Source organism: Lissotriton vulgaris, chromosome 6 (genome assembly GCF_964263255.1).
Source record: "Lissotriton vulgaris chromosome 6, aLisVul1.2, whole genome shotgun sequence".
NCBI lineage: Eukaryota > Metazoa > Chordata > Amphibia > Caudata > Salamandridae > Lissotriton > Lissotriton vulgaris.
In genome coordinates this window covers 563651107-563671619 of record NC_141694.1, presented here as the reverse complement: position 1 = coordinate 563671619, position 20513 = coordinate 563651107, and the positions used below count along the sequence as shown (strand labels likewise).

Here is a 20513-nt window from a genome sequence, read left to right as displayed (position 1 = left end):
CTGACCTCAGTCCTATGTCGAAACTATAGTGTATATTATTCCAATGCACAGAGCCTATTAGGGATATAGGAACTACACTACAGTGGACTTCTGGGGGCAAGTGATTCAAGCTTTAGCGCATATTGTAGGGGTGCACCTGGAGGGGACCATAATGATTAGCCTTTTAGAAATATTACAGAGACAGAGGAAACAAAAAATGGAAATTGAAAGACCTGTTGAGTGAGTGCTTGCAGATGAACAATAAGTTAGGCACACCCAAAGGGATGACAAAGTCACGGAGAACTTGGTAACTTGGGAAGAAATTACTAAAATAGAGGATGCTTCAAATGCTCTGATGATGGAGAGTAGATGTAGAGTTATGTATATTATGTAATGCTTTGGTGACAATCCACTCATTATTTATTGTATTTTAATAATTTTGAACTGCCAGGGACTAAAGAGTTGGTTGCTCATGTATTGGTGGGTTGGAGAGGGTGGATTGGGGCTACCGGATCTGGTCCTTTATTGTGCTGGGACACAACACCAGCACACAGTGCACTGGTTTCTGATTAACCGAACAGGGAGAAATCATTATTGGTGGGTCTGAATGACCCGAACACTCTCTCAGATGTATTTATGATAGGGTAGAGTATCTCCCAGAATTCATGTCATTGTAATGTTTTTCTAAAATGATGATAAATGATAATTGCAAAAGAAATGCAATTAATTTCTACATTGTTCTGTTTTCTTAGGGGCGAGCCTCTTTGACTCATGAGAAAGAACGATTTGCACATGAACATGAGGAAATTGGGAAACTGGAAGACGCTGTTGAAGCTCTAAAACCAACTGCAATCATAGGTAATGTCACTAAATGGTCATTAATTTTGACTTGCCAGAGTGCATTTGTATCCATGTATTTTTTTACATCCTCAAATAAATTCTGTTCACACTGTCTTTTGCAGCAAGTATAGTAGCTTAGCGGGGGTTGCGCCAGAACCTTTGTGTTTGAGAAAAACGTGAGTGAGACGTTGCAAGACTATTACAGATAAAGCACAAAACTAAGTCTACATTATAGACACCTTCCTGTATATAAACAATCAATGGCGTTTCGATGTTTCTCTATGTGCTGCAAGACAGCAAAAACGAGGAGAAATTAAACATTTCTACTCTTTGTGCCAGGGTAAGACTAGGTTTTCCCTGATCTTTATTTTGGCACTGCCCCATATTTATGCAACCCTTGTAAATATGGGGCACTATCAAAATCAATGATTGATGCGGTGGTACGCCCACCACAACACCCATTGCCCACCCCTTTCACGCAACGCATAACATGAAAGGGTGCTTTAATCACAAGGCGGCATTGAGCCACGTTAAGTGGCTTAACGTCGCTTTGTGAATAAGGCGAAGCCCCTATCGCCACCACAACATTGAGAAAAGTGGCATTGTGGTGGTGATAGGGGTTGTAAATATGCCCGAAGTTTTCTTTTAAGCACCACGAGTAGCTGTGATGTACTTTAGTCTGTTGGTGTGCTACCCGGCCTACACCATGAGAAGATATCAGGTATTGTACTGTTTCCAAGACCAGGCTTACGTCGCGCCCCAGTGTAACCACATGCAGACTCTAACCATTTCCACGTGCACCAAAGGTAGAGGTGGGCTGTATCAGTGTGTGCTCTACGAAATTGAGAGCTGAGTTATCATGCACCCTGTTCAAGTGTCAAATGTTCTGGTGTGCACCAGTGGCAGATGTGAACTATTTCAGTGTGGGCCATGTAAGATGTGAGGTGTACAACTGTGCACACTACCAGATGTGAGGCATTTTAGTTTGTGCTAAAAGATGATTTAAGCTGTTCTAGCATGTCCCACATCTGATTTCAGAGCTGTTCTAGTGCGCACCACTAATAGATCTCAGATGCCAAATAGTGCAACACTGACTGACCTGAACTGTTCTAGTGTGCAACACGGGAAGATGTGAGTTGCTCTGGCGCACAGTGAGTTACGAATGAGGCTTCTGATAAAGACCACAGGAACACTTAAGGTGTTCCAGGGAGTACCAGAATTGAGTGCTACACACTAACTTTAAACTTCTTACCTCTTAGTGCAGACACAGTGCACCTGCGAAGCACGAATCACTGTATGTGATGTGACTATTGACAGAGCTGCCGACTTTGGAACTGGACGAACGAGGTTCGAGTCTGACATAGACAAAACAGCCTGTGGGTCTGGGAAAATCACTTAATCTCCGTGCTCAAAAACAGAAAAATGGGTGTACGATTGTATAATGTAACTGCTGCTCATGTATAGCGGTCCAATATTTTCGACTCGAGTGTGCGCTATATTGGAAAAAAAGCTGCAGGTATATTATAGCAGTTTAAAGCACTAGCCCTTCCACTGAAACCAATCTGCTGTAAAATTACTGGTAGTGTAACATCCAGCTAGAGCTTTGGTTTAACTCAATGTGTTACAGAATAATATAGAAACAGTACTCACAAAAGACAATAGCTCTGCCTAAACTGAAAGTAATGTCCCACCATTCAAGTCAGATGCCACTGAAGTCATCTGCGGCGTACCACAGGGATCCTCACTCAGCCCCACCCTCTTCAACGTATACATGAGCCCCCTCGCGGCCATCGCACGCCAACACAACCTCAACATCATCTCCTACGCTGACGACACTCAACTGATCCTCTCACTCACCAAAGACCCTAACACCGCCAAAACCAACCTACATGAAGGAATGAAAGAAGTAGCCGAGTGGATGAAGCACAGCCGTCTGAAACTGAACTCAGACAAAACAGAAGTCCTTATCTTAGGTACCTCCCCCTCCGCCTGGGATGACTCTTGGTGGCCAGAGGCCCATGGAAAAGCACCCATCCCGACGGACCACGCACGGAACCTGGGCGTCATCCTGGACTCCTCACTCTCTATGAACAGACAAGTCAACGCCGTTTCATCATCTTGCTTCAACATTCTTCGCATGCTCAAAAAAACATTTCGCTGGATCCCCACCGAAACCAGAAAAACGGTCACCCATGCACTGGTTACAAGCCGCCTGGACTACGGAAACACCCTATACGCCGGTACCACCGCAAAACGCCAGAAAAAACTCCAGCGCATCCAGAACGCTTCAGCCAGACTCATACTAGACATCCCGCGTAAAGACCACATCTCTGGTCACCTGAAAAACCTCCACTGGCTTCCCGTCAATAAGAGGATTACTTTCCGCCTCCTAACCCACGCACACAAAGCACTTTACGAACTTGGACCCGAATGCCTCAACACACGACTTTCCTTCTACACCCCCTCCCGCCAACTACGATCCTCCAACCAAGCCCTTGCTACTGTACCTCGCATCAACAAAACCACCATGGGAGGTAGATCCTTCTCCTACCTGGCAGCTAAAACCTGGAACTCACTTCCCACTCACCTTCGACTCACTCAGAACCACCTAGCATTCAGAAAGCAACTTAAAACTTGGATATTCGACAAGTAATTCCCCACCCTTCTTCAAGCGCCTTGAGACCCTCTGGGTATGTAGCGCGCTATATAAATGTTTTGACTTGACTAGACTTGACTATCATTGGCATGCCCACAAAGTACAAATTACCATCATCAAAAAGCTGGTGGTGATTATGAAAGTATAAGCGCACAAAAAACACATTAAGGTATCTTTTTCTTTGCAAAGCGTGAAATAAAAGTTTTACGTTCTGTTTTAATGCAGTGATATGCATTTTTTAAGAACCCCATCAATCAAAAACAGTAGAGGGCTGCAGAAATGTTTGTGCAATTTACAGAGGCATGGGGGCAGATTTACATGAAACTAACGCAGCGGGGTGCAGTAAGTCATTTTGCGGGGCCTTGCTGCGTTAACTTCAAAGCACAAGGATGCCACATATTTACTACAATATGTCGTATCTCTGTGCTTCCCCCTGGGCTGGTGCACAAACTGGTGCCATGCATGGGCACCCTGCCTCATGGGGAGATTGTTTTTGTACAGGAAGGAACACCTTCCTGCACAAAAACAATAAATTGAGGGGATTTCCTCTTCCAATGCGTGCTGTAGAATGCAGTACACATTGAAAGAGGAACAAAACGAGGAGAAATGAAAACATTTCTCCTTATTGCACCTCACTACGCCGCATTCTGACGCTCTTCCAGCTTTACGATTGCTCGTAAATCTGGAAATGCATCAGTGGACATGGGTGTTGTTGCGTGGGAACACCCCCACAATACCTATGTCATGCCCCTGACACGCAAAGTGTTGCGTGAAAAGGGGTGATATTTACAAACACAGGTAAAGTCACGCAGGGTGGCTTTACATGTGCTTGTAAATATCACTCAGCAGGTTATTCTGCCAGTGCATCACGCAACGTGACTTTACATCAGCACACTCTGTGGTGCTCTGAAGGTATGTTTTAACCTCTTTTCCGTTTGGACAGTTTCTATATAACATTACAATGCCAAACAACTGCTGCAGAGTCTTGGATTGTAAACGCGGTCATGTGCCTTTTCTAAAAGTATTCCTCAAGTTTTGTGATTGCAACCTATTCTTTCTACTAGACGGTAAGGGAGGCTGCATAGTTTCAAGACCAGTGAATTCGAACATTGCAGCTGCTGGGCATTATAGTCGCGCTGCATCAAAGCTTGTTTTTGTGAGCAAGTGTGTTTTATGACTGTATGGGATGTGTGCTGCTGTTCTTTTTTTCGGAAGGTATCTATTATTTTGGAATACTTTAAAAAAAAAACGTTTTTTTCTTTTTTGGTGTGAGCGCTCCACTTTTTTCATTTAAAAAAAATATTTTTTAGCGCTCCACTTTTTTAACAGCCTGGTGTAGATTTACAAGTCCCTTGCTATGCCAGTGCGTCACTTTTTATTTTTATGCAGTGGCAGCGGATTTTTCTGCCCTATATTTACATGGACAGGCTTTTTCTGTCCTTGTAAATACGGCCCCTTTAGACGCAGCACTTTGTGTGAAAGGAGTGTTCAATGGGTGTTGTTGTGGGTGTTCTTTACTAAAAATCGTAAATCTGGAAATGCGTCTGAATGCGGGGCGTAGGGAGGCACAATGAGGAGAAATGTATTAATTTTTTCCTATTGTTTTCCTCTTTCTTTGTGTGCTGCATTCTGCTGCACACGTAGAACTAGGCAATAACATCTAATGATTGTTTATGTACCAGAAGGTGTCCCTTCCTACACATAAACAATCCTTTAAATAAATGACATTTTACAAGTTCTATTTGTGCTAATGCAGCACACATAGACGTTGTAAAACACAATTTCTGATTATTTATGTGCAGGAAGGGAACACTTTCTGCACATAAACAATAATCCCTGTGACGCAGGCATCCTTGCACCATGGTGCAAGGGTGCCTGCGTCGGCGCTCAGCAGTAGTTTGTGCACCAGCACAGAGGGGAGCAAAATGACTTGCTGCACCGTGCTGCATTAGTTTATTGTAAAGCTGCCCCTAAGCTTTTGGGTTAGTAGCAGGTAGGTGATAAGACTTGCTTTTTTCAGACAGGCCTTCAGTTTGTATTGTTCTAGCACCAAAAACATGTTATATCATTTGCTGTATTTTCCGTTGGCCATATGAATAAGCAACGTGGTAATTTAGCGATACTCCTAATTGTGAAATAGGGAAAATGTTGCTGTCCATCTTTCCATGGATGTAAAATGCATTCATATTTATTTGCATACTTTTAACGTGTGGTATTTTGGTTTAATGATTGATAAAAGAGTTTGAGTTCGCCAACGTAATTTTAACAGCCTCCTGTATTTTCGTTGATATATAATATAAAAAGACATCAGCTGTACATTCTTAAAACAGTCAAACGCTTTGTCTAAGTTAACTTGCTTTACGCCTGGTATTTTAGCTTAATATTTGCTAAAAAGGGTTTGAGTTGTCCAAAGTATTTTGAACAGGCTCCTGTATTTTCATTGTTATATAACATAAAGAACACCAACTTTACATTCTTAAAACAGGCAAAGTGCAGTTATCTAGCAGGCACTAGGGTCATGATTTCAATGGTGCAGAAGGTGCAGTGGTACCAGGACCAGGATAACAAATGCCTTGAAAAAAATACAGTATTTGTTACAACATACAAAGTTCAAAGTATATAGCACAATAATTGAAAGTGTCAGAGTGTGCTGTTTAAATAAAGAAAAACTCTAAACCATAAGTAACACAATGCCAATGGCAATGCAAGTGCAAATATTTACTATATGCTAAATATTGATTCAGAGTAATGTTTAAGTTTTTTCACAATAATAAAAGAAAATGTGCAGTGTGAAATGATTTTTCCCCATAAGAGAGCTATAGAACAATGATGAAGTCAACCCAGATCTGTGACTGGGGGTGAGTGTCTGAAAGGTTTCAGCTCTCCGTCCATCCTCTCCTTGTGTTTGCATTGTTCGCCCTGAGTTGGCAGGGTATGCCCAGACATTGGCCCCTTGCTCACTTTGCCACTGGATTCAAGCTAGCCTGGCTGATGACGGGTGTTACCCCGAAACCGGTCCCAGAATGCTTGTTTCCGGTCCAGGGAAGACTTGGCTTGGCAGTTCGGGCTGGACTGTTCTCATAAGGAACAGGGTTAATACTGATTTGCATATGGCTGGGTCTGAACTGGGGTGGCGAAGTGAGCTAAAGAACAATAATGGATTCAATCCAGATTTGTGACTGGGGGTGAGTGTCTGAAAAGTTTTAGCACCCCGTCACTCATCTCCTTTTGTTTGCTTTGTTCGCCCTAAGTTGGCTGTGTATGCCCAGATGTGGGTCTTGCTCACTTTGCCACTGGATTCAAGCTAGCCTGGCTGATTAAAGGTGTTACCTCAAAACTGGTCCCAGGATGCTTGTTTATGGTTCAGGGAAGACCTAGCTTGGCAGTTTGGCCTGACTGTGACCATGAAGGACAGGGTCAAGACTGATTTGCATATGGCTGTGTCTGAACTGGGGTGGTGAAGTGAGCTAAAGCATGATGACAGATTCGACAAAGGTCTGTGACTGGGGGTGAATGTCTGAAAAGTTTCAGCACACTGTCCATCATCTCCTTGTTTTTGCTTCCTTCCTGCACAAAAACAATCCTGCCTGCAATGGAAGCACCCATGCACCATGGTGCAAGTGTCTGTACGTTGGTGCTAGGCTGCCAAAACGGCATCAGCGCAGGCAGAAAGGACAGGAATGCACTGCATTGCTTAAAAACTGTGCATTCCTGCCCATTCACTTTGCAAGTGTGCATCTAGTAAGACACTCATATATGTGAAACATGGGGCATAAATGTCACAAGCATAACACAATGCTATCACTACAGTCATATTTCAGGGAAGACAGATATTGGAAGGGGCCTGACCCCTCTTAGACAAACATTATTAGGCTATGGGAGCAAATAAAATGACAACTATAAATGCGTTGTCATTTTTGTAAATCAAATACTTGTTAGCATATTTTTGCTGCATGATCAAGTTGTACAGAAACCATGGGCCTCATTTACAAGATCCCTGCGCCACAGTAACATCACTTTTAATGACGCTCCAGTGGCGCACACTGCAGGGACATATCTACAAGATCACGTAAAGCCACCTTGAGTGGCTTTTTACTGCCTTGTAGATATGGACTGAGACAACGCAGCGCAAGTCGTTAGATTGCTTCTCTCTATGATAGGGAGGCGTGCGATGGGCATTATGGTGGCTGTTCCCACGTACCACCCTTGGCATTTGAACTATTTCCCAGATTTGCAAGATTTCGTGAACCTGGGAATGCTTCAAAAGCCTGGACTCCCCAGGGGTGGCAAAGGGGAGGTGCAAGGAGTAAAAACAATATTATTTCTCCTAATGTTTTCCTTTTTTTAGAAAGAGGAAATCACCCGTATTATTGCTTTTGTGCAGGAAGGTGTCCCTTATAGCACAAAAACAATCACCCCTAAAAAAAACAGACACACTTGCACCATGGCACCAGGGTGCCTGTGATGGCCATGGCAGCCATTTGTGCACTAGCACAGGAGGAAAGGATTGTAAATGAGGCTCCCTGTTATCATAAAAAACAAAACGGATGCCATACAATCTACAATCACTGTGTATGTAATTTCATAGGTGCAGACATCATATTTTAGAACATTAAGCAAGAAATGCACCCCAAGTGTTCAAGGTTGTCAATAGGTCCTCTTCAATGCACCGTGCTCTATGTTTTGGCTAATATATAAATAGTCAATTTAGGTGGTGAGTTGCTACTTTTGGAATCAGTTGCCTTGCAGTCACCTCACTTAACCAGACAAGTATCCTTTCCAGTATGGTGATGAATATCCTAAAAACTCCCACTTTCCCTATGACAACTGATTCATGAGCTCCGAATACCGACTTCTGTACGAGCGCAATTTCTCAAATACGGTTTTTGAAAATTAAAGCAGTAAATCCCAATCCAAAACATGTGTTTCAAACTTCCAACCGTCTTTTTGCAGTCCAGAAAGTGTTTCCATTTTTCAAGTCACTTCATAAATGGCACAGGGACGTACACACATTTATTGTTTGTTTGTGATAACTTTATTTCGGTCAACGACCATAAAAGCACAGGTAAAATATGTACATACAATAAAATACATAAATAATTAAGAACCAGTGGTTAAAACATTATTATACAATCAGTTATCAAACGAAAAATGGCCATCATTATAATTAGTCACAATTAATCAAAGTGGACCGAGAACACAATGAGGGGGGATGTATCATATTTTTAAAATTCTAACGGCTTGAGCACAATGTTTTATTCCCAGATTTCTACATAGTGGTACCAGCCAAGCTCTCCGGATTGCGCGTAAGCAGGGCAAAAAAACAAAACATGGGCAATGTCTTCTTTGCTATTGTTGCAGACAGGGCAGATTCCCTCCTCATGACCTGCCCATTTGCAGGTTAGTGTCCCAAGTGGCAGGCAACCGTGCCTTAATTGTGTATATAGTTTTCTTGCGGGGGGAGGTTCTATTTGGTCCAGAAATTCCTTCCTCCTGGGCACGAGTTTTACCTGCAACCTGACAGCGTGCCCATACTTGGCGAACGGTGCAGCAGACCTAGGTTGTAGTGCCTCAGAGAGGCCAGCAGCACAGTTCTCCACACCACTGGACAACTTTCCGCCTGGGGCATTCCTATTCGATAGGCAATAGTTTTAATGTGGAGCAGCCAGGGTATTTTCTTACTCTTTAACGACCCCCCAGACAGCAGCAAACTCAGCTCTGTAATCCGCAAGCTCAGGTACTGTCCAGAGCCTTCTCCAGTACAGGAGGGGTCGGGCCGCTAATAGTTCAGAGCTGGGCTCCACACCTAGGTCAAATCTCATGGGTATGAGCAGGGTGCTTTGGGGTAGACCAATCAGATTCCTCATGAAGGCCCGTTCAACCCTGAGAAGGCTTGCTGTACTCGAATGTCCCCAAAGTTCTGCACCATAGGTAACAGCAGGTCTAGCTTGAACACTGTAGATTTCAAGCGCTGGGGAGACTGGCTTAAATTGCATTGTCCGCTGGAACTTACCTATGCCCCCTAGAATCTGTGAGAGCTTTAGGGTAGATTTGGCTACCTGAGGGCCCCAACCGAAGGCTACCGGAGTGTCACTTTTTTGACACTCCGGTGGCGTTCTATGCCAGCCCATATTTACAAGGCAGCGCTAAGCTATTTTGTATGGCTTAACTCAGCCTTGTAAATATGGCCCTCTGCCACGCACATTTCTGCGGCAAAGATGCATACAATCGGTAATGCTGTGGGCGTTCCCAGCATTACCTATTGGTTTTTTACAACCCTCCAGATTGGCAAGGATCTGTAAATATGAGGCAGCACCATAAACTAAGAGGCTTATGTACAAGCCCCTTGCGCCGCCGGTGCATAACTTTTAATCTTAGAAAAAGTGACATACCAAAGTGCAAGGGGCTACAAGGAGCTTGTAGACAAGCCCTTAACACCTTTCAAAAGGAGGTGTTAATGTGGTGCAATGAGAAATACTTTTATTTCTCTTCATTTTTTCTCTTTCTATGGCTGCTGCATTCTGTAACACACATAGACAGTGTAAATTCCATAAATTATTGTTTTTGTGCAGAAAGATGCTGCTTTTCACAAGGCAGCTTTTTTAGTGCTGGCAGAGGGCTGAGCACAGCGATGCTCCATATCCTTGTTACTACGCCGCATTGCGCGTTTTGAAAAAGGACGCAGCTCGGCGCAGCAAAATTGCTTGTGGTACCGCGCTGTGCCATTTTCATGTAATTAGGGCCCACTGTTTGATGAACCTCACTACTAGTGGTGGGTCACTCAGGGGCTCATTTACAAGCCTCTTGCGCCTCCATTGCATCATTTTTAATATGGGAAAAAGTGATGTACCGGCTGTGCATGGGGCTTGTAAATAAGCTCCTCGGTATCTCATGCAGAAACAAGCAATATTTACATATTCTAATTTTTAGATCTCTTAGTAAAAGCTTAGAGAATAGTTGTTGGAATGCTGATACAATCAATTTATTTGCTCCTTTAACACGATGCCTAAAGAAATGAAGATTTCTCAATATCCAAAGGGTCAAAATTATTTGCTAAGGTAAGAATTTTGGAGGGGTCATAAATTAAAATATTGTTGGGAATAGGCCTCTCCACAAGACTCAGCTACAAAGCCACATGGACTACCTAAACCAATGTATAGTTGATGGATGTACTCAAACATTTACATGATACACTTAAGTTCTCATGGCCACTGATGCTTTGTCTGCATTATCACATGCAGAAGGAGTAAGGGGCATATTAACAAGGCGGCGCTATAAAATTATCGGCGCTTTTGCAGCTGTTTTTGGCCGAAAAGCGGCGATAATTTTATTGCCTTATCAGCAAAGGCACGCTATTGCGTGTTTTGCTGACTTAGTGCCCGTTTCCAGCACGCCTAACTTTGCATCGCTAATGAGATACAAAGTAGGCGAGGCTGTGAAACCAACCAGGGAAAATATCGCAAAGGCAGCTACGCTATATTAACAAGGAAGGGTAGTGATTATATAAATCGCATTATGTATGCCTTAACGCAGGAATTTAACGTCTGTTAAATTCCTGACTAAGGCATAGTTAATATGGGGGGTGGATTCTGTGGCTAAGAAAACAGGTCCTATCATCTAGGATATCGCGGTTTTTCAACATAGAAAACGGCGATATCCCCACCATCTCTGGAATTTTTATCGCTCTGTTGATAACATGCTAACCGGGCGATAAATTCCAGAGATAGCCAGCGATAAATATGCAAGCGCTAAGCGCGCTTTGCGATATTCATCGCCATCCCTTCTTAATATGCCCCTAAAGCTGATATCACAGGATTGATTACAGTTTCAGGCACAGAGGAATGTTGATATAGAACCATTGCATTCCACCCAAACTCAATTCATTGAGCTCACCTAGAGGAACTCATGACTGAAGACATTTGGTGATCAGAAACAACACCCATGCATATCATAAAATCAGAGTTATAACCAATGTGGGAAGATTTGTCTACACCAATAGATTATACAATTGAGATAAGCGCGAAGGCTTGTTCTTTCCTTATTTTCCCCTAGAGAGGTCAATGGGAGTGTCCTCCCATTGCCTGATGTCCTCTTCCATGCCCACAATTCTCTTTGCAGTCACTATTACCTCATTGCACTCCCCCTGCCCCTTCCCCCACCGCGTCGCACTCCAGATTCATATAATTGCGACCTCCTGGCCTAGCATAAACCCTGCAGCTCCCCCCTCCCGCCTCCACCCGCGAACGCTCACCGGGCTGAGTCAGCAGCTCCCCTGTGGTCACCTGCACAATCGGAGGCCCTCCCGCCTCCTGCCCCCGGAACTCCAGCTATGGGAAGACAAGACGTGGAAGCAGGCTCTTCCGCCGGCCTTCGCGCCCGGGCTCTCTCTTGGCCGCGCCCCTCCCCCTCCCATGCGCACCTCTCCCTTGTGGCGGCGGCTCCTCCAGGCAGGCCACAACCGCCGTCACTCCCGCTGAAGCTGCCCGCGGGGCCCGCGACATCCCCACCCACGCTTCCCCAAGAACGCCGGGCCGGAGGAGATCCTCCCGCCCCGCGCGGCCCAGCAACCTCAGGGCCTCCCTCACCTCCTCAGCTGTGATGCCAGACATGACGGACCCACAGCAACCTCTCCCCGTCAAACCACCGGCCAGTGGCTCCACACATGCAACACCGTGGATCCTCTACGAAACCTCCAAAACAATTGCCAAAACGCCTCCCCAACACCCTAACTGCTCCTTTGCAAACTGAACCCTCCCATTGGTGCTGAGAGCGCAGGAAGAGGAAGTTGCCTTCCTCCCCTGCGCTCTTATACCCACCCCCTAAACTCCACCCCTTAACCCTGCCTGGTCCTCCCCTGCACGAAAGACCCCTGGGGAAGACTTAGTCTGCGACTGTGCTTCCCCCGGGGCCCAGCGTTTTACTGTACATGGAGACGGACATTTGGGGCCTAGGCAGACGCATTTTCTGTTTTGCTTTAGATAGCCACGCAGGGACAGGGGGACAGGCATGTTTTTTAAACCCAGAGCAGCTAAAAATAACAGTCATGATAAAAATACATTAACCCTTTAAAATCCATTTGTTGTAAAAGCGGAAACGTGCTGTGACTTCGGCATTACTTCTCATTCATCTGTGTTGCAGACTGATGCTTTTCTAATGATTTACTCCAAGAGATTGTTGGAAAGCTCAAACAGAATAATAAATATAAAATTGTACAAGGTCCCAATTAACCGCGGATTGGATATACCTCGGTCTGGTATTTAGAGTTAACAACATTTGTAAGTTCCAATCGCAAACAAATTGCAGGCCTATAGAGGCGGGGCAGCTCTGCACCCCTATCTCCCAAGGAAAATCTATAAAATAAAAGGCAAATCTGGGACATGGAATGTTAGAAGCAGATGAAAGGAGCTCAAGTTTGGCAGAGAACATAAAAACCCCAGGAAAACGATAGAACCGTGAGGGTGGATGTCTTGGTAAGGGGCCACTCCCTGTTGAAAACCACCTATTCTTAAAAACGCTTTCTCTTTTAAATTATGAAACCGATATATCCTCCAGAGCGCACTTTTCTTCTCTAGAAAAATCGCCCGCACCTGAGATAATTAGCAAAGCCCCCCCACAGGATATGGACAAAAATAAACATTCGTTAACATCAAAAAATATCAACAAAATACCCACAGGTGCTTACAAAAAAGAACAGCCATGGCCTGCCTAAACAAGCACTGGCATAGCCAATAGGTGTGGCTTTTGGGACCTTATAAGTATTTAGTTATGCAGCACAATATCCTTGGTGCAACAATATCAACCGTTGCATGGCAAAACACTTATAAGGTCTCAAAGGCGAGACCTATTGGCTATGGTAATGCTTGTTTAACATGTGATTGGTGTTTACAAACTTCTCTCACTGTGCATTTAGAGAGAGGTAAGTAAAGTGAAGTATGTAGCAATCTTGTTGGGGTACACCGTGAGAACGGTAAGGCTGTAGGATGTCATTTTTCGTAACACACAACAAAATGTAAATAGCTGTAAATGAAATGGGAGGATGTGTCATAACAGCCGGAGCTGCCGACTTTGGTACTGGGAAACCAGGTTTGAGTCTGGTGAACACTCAACATCCTGTGACTCTGGGTAAATCACTACTCTCCCACTCCCTATCAAAAAATGAATGTGTCTTTGCATAATGCAGCTGGGGCTCTTGTAAAGTGCTACAGCACTTTTGGGTTGAGTTTGCGCTATATGAAAGTGCAAAAAATAAAATAAACTGTACACATTCAGCAGGTAGGAAAGCAAAAATTAAACACATTCTTTGTTATTCTTAAGTATGATAGAACCAAAGATTTGAATAGGAACAAAAAAAATCAAGACACTTCACTTGGAGATGCACAAATGTGAATATTCACTTAAACCCGATTCCACACATGATCCCTTGTGTGCAGTCTAGTTTTATCAGTTAAACAATATGTCTATGCAAATTTAGTGGCCATTTCAGTAGAAAATGAGCTGTCTCAAAAAGGACAGTGGGCTCCCATGAAAAGCTTTAGTTACATAAAAAATCGCCACCTATTGGCAATTCAACTTGGGTGGGTCGATATAGTTTGTCATTCTAAAAGGGTGTTTGTGGTGCTAAAAGGTGTGGAAACACTGTTGTGGAGCACATGCACAACCGTAGCTATTCCACATCCCCCACGGGTTCCCAGTCATCTTTTGAGAAAAAAGAAACATTGAGAATGCAGCTGCAATAGTGCTGTTTACTTCCTAGAAGGAGAGCGTGAGGTCGAGTGACGAGAGAAAAAATACAGCATTCTAATAGCTTCTACTCCTGCGCCACGCTCGCCCACGCTTCACACCTATCAGCACTCTTACGTTCAGGAAGTTCTTCTAGCATTAGACGAATAAAGGAAGTCCTCTTTTGTTCTCTACTACTCTGCTTCGAACCAGAAAAAGAAGAGTAGCCGCAAAAGATGCTGCACACTTACGGGACTATCCTGTAGCCAGCGAGGTTTAGGCTGGAAAAGGGACAGCGCTGATGACATTTCTACATGGTTTGTATCCTGCCCCATTTTGAGTGCGGGGAGGCGTTTCACATTGGGAAAGTACCAGCAGGAAATATCATAAGTGTGGGAGGGGTGGGGAAGGAGCTGTGAGTTGTGTCTATGGAGTTTTGGAGCCTGCTGTAAGATTGTGAGGGAAGATTTCTGGTAAATTGCTGAGTGTTGGTACTTCATGCTGGTTGGTAAGCGCAATGGGAATAGGTCGCTGTGCTCTAGAGTTTGGTTGGTAGTGGTTCCGGGACTGGGTATATTGCAGGGGCTCTTTGAAATAGGTGAATGTTGCAATGAGAGCAGCCGCAAGAAAATGTAGGATAAGTCTTTTAACACTCCTGTGAAGCAGGTGGACACTTAGGGGGCTGTATTCAGTGGGGACAACAAGGAGAAGACAAGACAATGTAAAAACACGGCAGGTTCACACATCCAACAAGCATTGGGCGCATGCGGGAGAACGGACGCAAGACGCGATATGTGGTGAGGGAGGGGGAGAAGCGGGAGTTGTGTGCATGCGCTAAAAGATAAAAAAGGACGCAAGTGGTGCGCTCGCGATGTCGCCTCCCCTCGTGCATGTGCGCATTACCGCATGCTCCATGCCAGCATAAGCATGTGGTAGGACTTTTCAAAGCCCACTACTAAATGTCTCGCAGAGCAGCGGATGCGCTGGCTCAGGCGAGACCTAAAAATACAGCAGATTCCTTTGAGTTCAACCCTCTTGCACAGAACCAGATTCAAAGCAGGAACAAGCATCGATCTCTTGTCTTTATGGGGCCATGTGTTTCTAATTAGAAACACATGGCCCCATAAAGATAAGAAAGTGCTTTGCGACAGCAGCAATGCAGGTGACCCAGTCGGATCGGAGGCAAAAGGGCGTCCACAAAATCCCTAATTTACAAGGGTAGGCCACCGTTTAGCATAAAAGGCGATGCCAGTCAATGGAAAGGAGGGGCGGGGTTTAAAGCCCTTTTCTGAAATCCCTCTCTCCCAAAATTTCTCGCCAGCAAGCAGCGCATGCGCTGCAACGCAGGTGAGACCTAAAAACTATGGGGCAGATTTATGATGCCCTTGCGCCTCTTTGCGCCGCAATTGCGTCACTTTATTTGACGCAACGGCGGCGCAAACAATGCGCCCTATTTACAACGTGACACATCTAGGAGATGCGTCACGTTGTAAAGCCCTGCGCCATAAGGAGGCGTTACTGCGCAGGGGGGGCGTTCCTGCGCAGGAACGCCTCCTGAAAGTGGCTGAGTGAAATCTATGAGATTTCACTCAGTCACTTTCAGGCCAATGCTGCGTCAAAACCCTGCGCCTGCTTGAAGCAGGCGTAGGTCTTGACGCAGCATTGTGACGATGGGGCACCCCCGAGCCTTGCTGGAGCTGCGTCGCGCTTGCGACGCAACTCCAGCAATGCGCCACCTTTCCGGCACAGATGCGTCACGCATCTGTGCCGTTTTTGCACCATGGTGCGCCGCATTGTAAATGCGGCGCACCATGGGTGGCGTAGCTGTGGCACACTGTGGCGAACATTAACTGGCGCATCCCTGGGGATGCGCCAATTAACATAAATCTGCCCCAATAGATCTAACCCCACGCCCACCTCCCATTCCACTCCAATAAGGGGTGTTTTTCCTATTCCCAGGTGGCTTCTGATTGGTGTGTTTCTGGGAGGGAAAAAGGAACCCCGGGGCATATTACCAAGCAATAGCGATAATTATCGCTATTGCTTGATTAGAGACAAACATTTACCGCTGAGCTGCGGCGATTTTTACCGCAAATAAACCTTGGTATTACCAAGGTTTATCGCAAATGCGATAAAAATCGCCGCAATGCATGAATATCGCTGAAAAGTCTGCGATGTTCATGCATTACCGAGCTAATGCTCTTAGCCATGTTATCCATCTCCCATTGGATAACATGGCTAAGATCTGCTCAGGGCAGGTGTTAGCTTTTGGAGATATTCGTGCTTAGCGCGAATATCTCCAAAAGTTGGTAATAGGAGATAGCGATTTTAGCGACTGTTTTCAGTTGCTAACATCTTGGCACGCCCACTTTGCATGTCATTAGTGATAAATATCACTGACATGCAAAGTGGGGCCCAAGATGGTCGCTATCTCCTACTAGCTGTCGCTAACTAGTGTTAGCGACAGCTAGGTAATAGGGAGATAATTATATCTCCGCTTTCTTGGCTTTTAAAGCCAAAAAAGTGGAGATAAACCTCATGGTTAATATGCCTCCCCATTCTTTCAAATGGTAGCTTCTTCCTTTCCCCCCTCATTCTACTTGGGTCTGCGTAACCTGGTAACTGCATCGTTAAACCAAATATCCAAGCCAGTTGTGTATTTTGTTTCCTGTTCCAACTCATTTTCCACCCTACCTCCTGCTGCAGGAGTCAGCTTAGTAGGAGATGCAAACTCACACAGTGATAGAGATCTGATTATTTCTGGAATTTGAATTCACTTTTCATGCTGTAGTAAAGTCACTTGCCACCATACGACCAAAAAATGCTGGAGTCCTGGGAGGAAGTTAACATCCGTCACCATATTTTTATTCAGGGTCTCTCCCATTGGAACTTGCCTCAAGCGAAATTCTCCTAATTTCCTTTGTGAAAATTACGTGAAAGGCCCAAAAATGTATGTGAAATTAGTCAGTATTTGTTGCTAAAAAGTAGCGTAAAACTGCATGTGACGTGAACAACAGCCTCTCATGTTCTCTTCATTCATATTGTTATTTTGCTCCTGGATTTTTGGTATAACAACAATATCTCAATTGTGCAACGTGGCTTATTAGCGTAATTTCAGCATTTCCTGTAGCAAGCCTAAAGACAAATGCAGGAAATCTGATGCAAGATTACCATGGTGTAAACAAATTTTCACCCGTGCCAAAATATTACTCAATAATTGGAACTAAGACTGTCACACATTGTGTTTTGTTTGAAAGCTTCCTTTTCTCAGGGTGTCATTCCTTGGAAAGTTGCCTGGTTCCGACTTTTGTATGCAAGTAGTTCTGACATTTGTTTATCTCTTGTATCACATTCTATGTCTGTTCAAAGGATATGCATATGCATTACTACCTGCTTACTAAATTAAGAATTTTGTGGCACATGAACTTTAAAAGACTATGGGGCATATTATCAAGGGGGTTTATCTCCGCTTTTTGGGCTTTAAAAGCCAAGAAAGCGGAGCTAAAATGATCTCCCTATTACCTAGCTGTCGCTAACACCAGTTAGTGACAGCTAGTAGGAGATAGCGACCATCTTGGGCCCCACTTTGCATGTCAGTGATATTTATCACTAATGACATGCAAAGTGGGCGTACCAAGATGTTAGCGACTGAAAACTGTTGCTAACATCGCTATCTCCTATTACCAACTTTTGGAGATATTCCCGCTAAGTGCGAATATCTCCAAAAGCTAACACCTGCCCTGAGCAATTCTTAGCCATGTTATCCAATGGGAGGTGGATAACATGGCTAAGAGCATTAGCTCGGTAATGCATGAATATCGTGGACTTTTCAGCGATATTCATGCATTGCGGCGATTTTTATCGCATTTGCGATAAACCTTGGTATTACCAAGGTTTATTTGCGGTAAAAATCGCCGCAGCTCTGCGGTAAATTTTTGTCTCTAACCAAGCAATAGCGATAATTATCGCTATTGCTTGGTAATATGCCCCTATGTTATTTTAACATCAGGATGAATGAAAAGAAATCTACCCACAGCTATACCACCAATTAGCTTCACTTGCTCAACCCTGGCGCTGAAAAAAAAAAACTGCTGCCGAGCCACACCTCAGTCACAGTGGGCTCTGTTGCCAGCTTGCATTGCCACATCACATGCCTCCACACACCCTCTCACACTGCACTCACACAGCACCACACATAGACCATGGACAACATTCACTTGCATGCATGCTCCCCAACACACTCTCATTCGGTAAGCATTCCACCAAGATTTGGGACCTAAAACCAGGCTCAACCCCACAACGGACATCCCAAAAGGATACAACATCCTACATCAGTACAGACCCCTTAAACCAGGAGAAGGACGTGCTATCATCCACAGAGACACCATCAAGTGTACCTCTTACACTGACCCAGAAGCCATTTTTATGGAACACATGCACTTCAAACTTCAGACAGATAGTAAACCACTATCAAATACACCTACGCATACTGGCCCCCAGGGCTTTGCACCCACTTAGCAACCTCCTCTCCTACCTTACCGCAACCCTCGCCATGGACACCAAAGATGTCATACTCCTAGATAATCTGAACTTTCATCTCACGACCCCACAGATTCCAACTCCATGGACTTGCACAAATGCCAACAGAAAATAAGCCTCTCCCAGCTCATACAAGGCCCTACTCACATCGCCGGACACACCCTGAACCCCATCTTCTCCTCCAGTTACAAGGTTAAAGTCAGCCACATCACTGCATTCACATGGATGGATCAATACATAACAAAGCCACCAGCCACCCATATGGAGTCTTGCAACACCCGAAGCCACTGCAGGAAAAAAGTTGCAGAAATGCAATGGCTCAACGCTCTCCAACTACTATGTTCAGACCCCGCCAATAACCTCATCAATGACACAAGTTCAGCAACTGGATCACCACCTGTGTCAATGCCCTGGCGCCCCTGAAGAACACCAAACAAGCCAGCTGTTACAAGCTGGCCTCAGAGAGTCCAATAGAGTTTGCAAACAACTCAAAAGGAAATGAAGAACCACCCAAGGAACCACTGGAAGAAACACTTACAATGCCGCATGTAGACACTCTCATCAAGTAAAACACACCAAGAAAAAGGCACTGACCCTGAGAATTGAATCAAGCTCCAATAAATGCAAGGAACATTTCACTACCTTCAAGGAATTCACCAACCCAACAGCCTCAACAACCACCGTCACCCCTAAACAAGAACTCCTCAACAACCTCGAAGATCTATAGCAACATTATACCCCAGCCACCCCCTGTAGACCTCCCCAGCATGATAAGCTCATCAACCAAAGACTTCCACCTGATAGCATGGTACCCTCCATTCATTAAGGACACTGAAGTAATAAGGAAGACAGTTAACTCAGGGGCACCCACAGCACCCTTCCCCATCATATTTACAACCTGGGAAGAGCCACGATTAGCGCTGCACTCCCATCCATCATCAACACCTCCCTCAAGATGGCCTCTTTTTGCAAGATAGCTGAAAACAAGCCAGTCACCATTCTGTTAAAAAAATCCTCAGCGATCCCTGCAGTACTCAGCAACCACAGACACATCTTGCTGCTCCCCTTCCCAGTCAAAGTCATCGAGAAGACCATCAACAGACAACTCTCTGACCACCTAGAACGCCACAATCTCCTGTATGACTTCCAAAATATAATAATTTATCCTTGTTTTCCGCATTGTACATCACATATGCAACGTGTAAAACACCTTTAAGAATAGTTTTTGCCCTGGAAGGACTGCTCTTTTGGAAGCACAAAAATGATGCTTCCCACAATACAGACACCCATTTTCTACAGCACAAGGGTGTGTGTTGGCACATGGTCCGAAAAGTGAACCAGCGCAGGAAGAGAATAGAACAGCACCACATCTTGATAGATATGGCGCTGTTCTGCTCTCTCCCGTTCACGCAGCGCAGCAACTTTACTTGCTGCCCTGCGTTGCGTGACTTCTATGTAATTCTGGGCCTACATATTGTTTTTGAATATTACCACTAGTGTGTGAAATACAGTGCAGTGGGACTCTGTGTGAAAATTGCATTGAAGTATACAAAAGTAATGCAAGATACATATTATATTTTCTATACAGTTTCTAAAGTCACACTGCGAACGTTGCTAGTGCAACACATGCAGGTGCTGCACTTGTCCGGTTTCATAGATTCCACTAGACCTTTTCTGCACAAACCACTCTCCCTTGGACACAAATGATGCAAAAAAGCATACCAAAGAGATAAACAAAAGTTTTCGTGTAATATACAATAGACAGTAATCTTAAATTTGT

The 20513-nt window shown here is 44.6% G+C and overlaps 1 protein-coding gene across 1 annotated transcript in view; it reads left to right on the top strand.

The window, feature by feature from the left end:
- ME1 (malic enzyme 1) overlaps positions 1-20513 on the top strand; it is a 1313190-nt gene that overhangs the window by 1158952 nt on the left and 133725 nt on the right. Inside the window, exon 10 of the mRNA XM_086926558.1 lies at positions 732-837. Within this exon, the coding sequence (XP_086782684.1) occupies positions 732-837 (106 nt within the window). The remainder of the gene's footprint in view (positions 1-731; positions 838-20513) is intronic.